This window comes from Orycteropus afer, unplaced genomic scaffold, assembly GCF_000298275.1.
Source record: "Orycteropus afer afer isolate SDZICR_OR568_19922 unplaced genomic scaffold, OryAfe1.0 scaffold00191, whole genome shotgun sequence".
Classification (NCBI taxonomy): Eukaryota; Metazoa; Chordata; class Mammalia; order Tubulidentata; family Orycteropodidae; genus Orycteropus; species Orycteropus afer.
The window spans coordinates 5,396,038-5,402,835 of record NW_006921778.1 but is presented as its reverse complement, the minus strand read 5'-3'; the positions used below and the strand labels follow the sequence as shown (position 1 = coordinate 5,402,835).

Genomic DNA, 6,798 nt, shown 5'->3' with positions numbered 1-6,798 from the left:
TCTTCGTGTCAGTTACTTCCTTACAGTCTTCAGCAAATGGAGCCTATTCTTAGGTCCCTGGAATCTGAAAGAATGCTATCACTTTAAATATCCAAAATGGTATAACTGCTTGTTAACATTCAAAATGGCTGTGCCCTCTGGACAGCTGAAAATCCACAGCTCAGCCCATCTCCCTCTTCACTGCTTCCCCTTTTATTCACCAGCCACCAGTATAGTCCTTCGTGCAGCCCCTGGCTATCAGGGCCACTTGGCAACATCCAGGCTATCTATGCTGTCAGGATAGCTAACAAACCACAGGTCTGTATGTCTCCTTTTTTGGTGTTTTCATTTAGATTCTTCTACTAGTTGGAGTTTAGTCCACTTCTGTATCCTTCCTTTCAATGCTTAGGACCCCAGGATTATCTTCTTCATCTGTGTTACTTGGTTCCCCTTTTCTTTGTTGAAGAAGGTCTGTGTTAGTTAGTCTGCCTATTCTGCCATCTTACCAGAACTCCCAATGTTTACTTTAAGTTCTTAATCCTCTTTTGAAATTTTATCTTTGTTTCCTTTTGTGAATGTCTAACTCTTTTTTCATGGGTTCAGGCAAAACAAAATGTTTTCCAGTCTTTGTCTATCCTAATTATGTTAATTAAAATATTGTGAGCTTTTCAGCTTTTTCATTGGACATTTTACTTGAATGGTATGTTTTCTACTTTTATTAACTGTGGAAGCAATTTAAAAAGTGAAAAACAGTTGGGCAGAGGAATGCTTTGACTTTTGTACATTTGTGAATCAAATTTAAGGCCAGCAGATACATAATTCTCTACTTTGTCAATTTCAGTTGAGTTAACTTTGGTATATTTTTTAGATAATAATTTTTTGATACATCTTAGGGAGATAGAATCAAGCAAGTTTTTCTTCTATCCCCAAATAAATTACATTAATAAATTAAGTATTTAAGAAAATTGATAAAGCAGTTCATGGTGTAATTAGTAGATAGAAAATACCATCAAGTGCAATAAAAGTGTTAATAATTTTTTACTGTGTCATTTGTGTTTACGTTTTTTTCTTCTTATTTTATAGGCAGTAGATATAACTTCTTGTGGCAACTTTGCTGTAATCGGACTCTCCTCAGGAACTGTAGATGTGTATAACATGCAGTCTGGTATACATCGAGGAACATTTGGCAAGGAACAAGGTACTGAAGTAGCCCTTTTCCTTTTTTCTTTCTTTTTATAAGTAGATACAAGGATAATCATATTTATGAAAGCTTTAAGTGCCAGGAGTTTGGTAAGAGTTAGATAAGTTATCTTCAACTCTATATGGCAGATACTACCGTCATACCTATTATAAGTACCATGTTGGGATGTAGGTGGTTTCCGACTTATCAACATAATTGAATTATGATGAACCACATTTATGTCCTTCCTTCCCCCCCATATTTATACTTCATACTGTTTTGCAGCATATAATTTGCTGATACCATTCTCAGTTGCTCACTCGTGGATGTTCAAAGATCAGATTTATAAAGATACTTATATAAAGATAATAAAAGGCAATAGTAGTGAAAACTGAAAAAAAAAATTATATAGAGAGAGGTCAGTACTGGCTTAAGATGTTGTTGTTTGAACGACACCCTATTGTAAGTTGGTGGCTACCTGTGCTCAAAAAGAATTGAATCACAAGTATATTGGGGAAAACTGGATATTATACAAATTAAATTTTTTGTTTTCTTCTGAAAATCTTAGCTGTCTTTTGGCATGTTGTTCATGGCTTCAACCTAATGATTTTTTTAGTGTTTATATGAGCATATAATTAGGAGCTCTGGTAGCATAGTGCCTAAGGCACTTGACTGCTAACCAGAAGGCCGGCAGTTCAAACCCACCAGCCACTCTTTGGAAGGAAGGTTGGGCAATCTACTGCCATAGTGATAACCCTTCAGAAACCCAAAGAGAGGTCGCTATGAGTTGGGGCCGACCCGACAGCACATAACAACAACATAATTAAGAATCTTCTCCCTATCTCAAAAATGGGTTACAAGGTTTTAGAAGATATAAATAGTGGGAGCTTAGATGCTTGGATAAAGTAATTGCTCATGCAGAGAGGCACTGCTAATTTGATTTTTTTCTTTCTTTCTTTCTTTGAACATACTTTGAAGCTCATAAAGGATGTGTTAGAGGTGTTGCAGTGGACGGATTAAACCAGTTGACAATTACAACTGGTAGTGAAGGATTACTAAAGTTCTGGAACTTTAAAAACAAAATGTTAATCCATTCTGTGAGTCTCAATTCATCTCCAAGTATGATGCTGTTGCATAGGGACAGGTAAGAAATTTAATGGTAATGATAGATTTTCTTCTTGATGTTTTAGGTAAAAGTTCTTAATTCATGTAAACTCTGTAACTTATCAAGTGGGAAAAAATTAGACTTTTTTTTAATAAAGAATGTTGCATAATTTCCCTAAAGGTATGTTTAACAAAATTAAAGTACATGTGAGATTAGTTCAGGAATTTTTTGTTTACTAAAACTTACTCATTTCTCTTGCCAGTGGCATTCTGGGACTTGCCTTGGATGACTTTTCCATCACTGTCCTGGACATAGAAACTAGGAAGGTTGTCAGAGAGTTTTCTGGACACCAAGGACAAATAAATGACATGGTAAAATAAACTAGATACTTAAAGAAAATGTCCCTCATTTCTAATTTTATTTGCATTTAAAATGTTCAAATAATTAAAACTCATCCTTTAGTAGCCTTAGATATATCATTTATAATTTTAAAAATATGTAATTTGGAAACTAATTTTAAAAGAAGAGATTTTTAAGGGAAATTTAGGATCCAAAGAAGTTTAATATTTCTCAGGGGATTTGATGCCTTAAGATTAACAGTATAAATCCTACAGTTTATCTTTTTCTCTTAAACTCCAAATAAGACAAAAATATACTTTGGAAGATGAATGATCCATTGATACATAAATGTATCAGTTTTAGTTAATGAAGTATGCTGAGAGAACTAATTTTTCTTTTTCTGTATACATAAGAAAGTAATAATAAGAGATAGTTTACCTGGAATATTCATACTTGATTTGTTCTAGTACACTGTTATTTCTTGAGTTTATATATCTTAGCTCCATATAGATTAAATAATAAAAATATATTGTAGTTCTTAGTGTGGGATATATGGGGACAAAAGTTTTTAAATGTATATATTTCATTTAAAAAATTTTAATAAGTTTATCAGTTGAGAACTATATTAAGTATCTTATTTTGCAGGTACCTTGATTTGCTTAAAAATAGCAAAATTAAAAACGAAATCATAGTACTAAGTGACCAACCCAACAGCTACATTTTACTTGTCAGTCCTCACACCAAAAATCAGAAATGTGCAGGGCATAATCTTTTCCTTAAATATGGAAGAAAAAAATTGTGTTGTTCAGCTGATTGGCAATTAGCAAAATTACCCATCAACAGGATTTGTTGTGATAGCATCTGTAAAACATGAGTAGGAACGGGGTAATTGTGATGAAATAGCATTTTTTAAAACATCTGTTAGTATCAACTTGCTCTTCCTATTTCTTTCCTTTTTATACTTTACTTTCAACCTGTGTGTCTGGAGTCTACCCTTCTCAGTAATATACTGGTCAGTTAAATATATGAGTGTTTATAACATCACTTTCCTTCTTAGAGACATTTTTCACATCCATCACTCGCTGTACATTCATATGTAAATTGAGCTGTTGGTACCTTGAGGTTTGTGATTTTATAATATTCACTGTAGCCTAATGAAAAAATTAATATTCACATACTGTAATACCATCATTGATCATATGGATGATCATATTTCCTATGGTATATTTAGACTCCTGGAAAAACAGCCTCCTATCCTTACAATGAATAAGTCGTTGGTCTTGCAAAGTTCTATCATGATCTCCTGCTCAATTTCTATTACGAAGGCCATATTTTCCAACCACTGGTGATTGTTTTTTGTTTCCAACTTTTGCATTCTAATCACCAGTAATAACACATCTTGATTGCATGTTTGATCAATTTCAGACTGCAGAAGTTGGTAAAAATCTTCAATTTCCTCATCTTTGGCTTTGGTGGTTGGTGCATAAATTTGCATAATAATAGTATTAACTGGTCTTCCTTATAGGTGTATGGATATTATCCTAACACTGACAGCACTATACTGCAGTATAAATGTTGAAACATTTTTTGTGTAAATGAATGCCACACCATTCTTCAATTTGTCATTCATGGCATAGTAGATCAGATGGTTGTCTGATTCAAAATTACCGAAACCAGTCCATTTCAGTTCACTGACACTGGAGATCATATGACAGAATATTGCAAGACCAACTGTTTATTCATTGCGGAGATCACATGACAGAATATTGCAAGACCAACTATTTATTCATTGCAAATACTTTTTTTAACAACATAAATGGTGGCTATACATGTGAGTTTTACCAGATAGAATACATAGAAATCAGATCAACTATATCTGTGGAAAGAGGTGATGGAAAAACCCAATACGTCAGCAAAATAAGGCCATGAGCTGACTGTGGAACAATACTATCAAATGCTCATATGAAAGTTCAAGTTGAAGCTGAAGACAATTAAAACAGTCCATAAAAGCCAAAGTGCAAACTTAATTATTGTTGTTGTTAGGTGCCATCGAGTCATTTTCAACTTAATTATATCCCACCTGAATTTAGAGACCATCTAAACAATAGATTTGACGCATTGGACACAAGTGACTGAAAACCAGACAGATTGTGGGATGACATCTAGATCATCATACATGAAGAAAACCAAAGGTCGTTAGAAAGACAGGAAAGGAAGAAAAGACCAAAATGGATGTCAGAAGAGACTCTGAAACTTGCCCTTGAGCAGAAAATAGCTAAAGCAAATGGAGGAAATGACAAGATAAAAGAGCTGAACAGAAGATTTCAAAGAGCAGCTTGAGAAGACAAAATTATTATAATGAAATGTACAAAGACCTGGAGTTAGAAAACCAAGAGGGAAAAACACTCTTGGCATTTCTCAAGTTGAAAGAACGGAAGAAAAATTCAGGTCTTAAGTTGCAATATTGAAAGATTTGTGGGCAAAATACTGACTGATGCAGGAAAAATCAAAAGAAGATGGAAGGAATACACAGTCATTATACGAAAAAGAGTTGGTTGATAGTCATCCATTTCAGGAGGTGGCATATGATCAAGAAGCAATGAATGGTATTGAAGGAAGAAGTCAAAGCTACACTGAAGGAACGCAAAAAACAAGTCTCCAGGAATTGACAGAATACCTATTGAGAGGTTTCAACAAATGGATGCTGTGCTGGAAGCACGTACTCGTCTATGCCAAGAAATATGGAAGATGGCTACCTGGCTAACTGACTGGAAGATATCTACATTTGTACCCATTCCCAACAGAGGTGATCTCACAGAATGTGGAAATTATCAAACAGTATCATTAATATCACACGAAAATAAAATCTTACTGAAGATAATTCAAAAACAGTTGCAGCAGTATATCGACAGAGAACTTCCAGAAATGCAAGCTGGATTCAGAAGAGGATATGGAATAAGAGATATCATTGCTGATTTCAGCTGGATGTTGGCTGAAAGCAAAGAAGACCAAAAAGATGTTCACTTGTGTTTTATTGACTATGCAAAAACATTTGATTTTGTGGATCATAGCAAATTATGCATAACATTGATAAGAATGGGAATTCCAGAACACTTAATTGTGCTCATGAGGAACCTGTACATAGACCAGGAGATTGTTGTTTGAACAGAACAAGGGCAAAACTATGGTTTAAAATCAGGAAGGATGTATGTGAGGGTTGTATCCTTTCACAGTATTTATTCAATAAGTATGCTGAGCACATAATCTGAGAAGCTGGACTAGATGAAGAACACAGCATCAGGATTGGAGGAACACTCATTAACAACCCTTGATATGCAGATGACACAACCTTTCTTGCTGAAAGCGAAGATGATGTGAAGCACTTACTGAGAAAGATTAAAGGCTACAGTCTGCAGTATGGATTACATCTCAATATAAAGAAAATGAAAATCGTTACAACTGGACCAGTAAGCAGCATCACAATAAATGGAAAAAAGATAGAAGTTGTCAAAGATTTAATATTACTTGGATACACAATCAATACCAATGGAAGTAGCAGTCAAGAAATCAGGCATTGTGTTGCATTGGGCAAATCTGCTGCAAAGACCTGTTTGAAGTGCTGAAGAGCACAGTTATTTCTTCAAAAACTAAGGTGTACCTATCCCAAGCCATGGTGTTTTCAATTGCCTCATCTGCATGTGAGAGCTGGACAGTGAATAAGGAAGATCCAAGAAGAATTGATGCTTTTGAGTTGTGATGTTGGCAAAGAATGTACCATGAACTTCCAAAAGAACCAACAAAACTGTCCTGAAGGAAGCGCAACTGGAATGGGCAGACTTCGTCTCACCTACTTTGGTCATGTTGTCAAAATCATGCTTGATAAAGTGGAGGGTCAATGAATAAGGGGAAAGCTCTCAACAAGAAAGATATACACAGTGGCTGCAACACTGGGCTCACATATAGCAAGGATTGTGAGACTGGCTCAGGACCAGGCAGTGTTCCATTCTGTTGTACATAGGGTCTCTATGAGTCAGAGCCGACTTTATGGCACCTGACAACAACCATTATAAACCTTAAAGATTTGGTACTTTTTTCACATCTGACCACCTCTTAAAGATGCTACAGTAAAGCACCATTATTTATCAATTTTTATAGATATAAAAGATATAACTTCAAGTGATGTGAATAGTTCATT

General features: G+C 34.9%; 1 protein-coding gene across 1 annotated transcript in view; it reads left to right on the top strand.

Annotated features, from left to right (window-relative positions):
• The window catches only part of WDR36 (WD repeat domain 36), a 100,256-nt gene that overhangs the window by 68,544 nt on the left and 24,914 nt on the right, over positions 1-6,798 (top strand). The window contains exons 13-15 of the mRNA XM_042781876.1: positions 1,063-1,177; positions 2,138-2,303; positions 2,527-2,635. Coding sequence (XP_042637810.1) covers positions 1,063-1,177; positions 2,138-2,303; positions 2,527-2,635 — 390 coding nt within the window. The remainder of the gene's footprint in view (positions 1-1,062; positions 1,178-2,137; positions 2,304-2,526; positions 2,636-6,798) is intronic.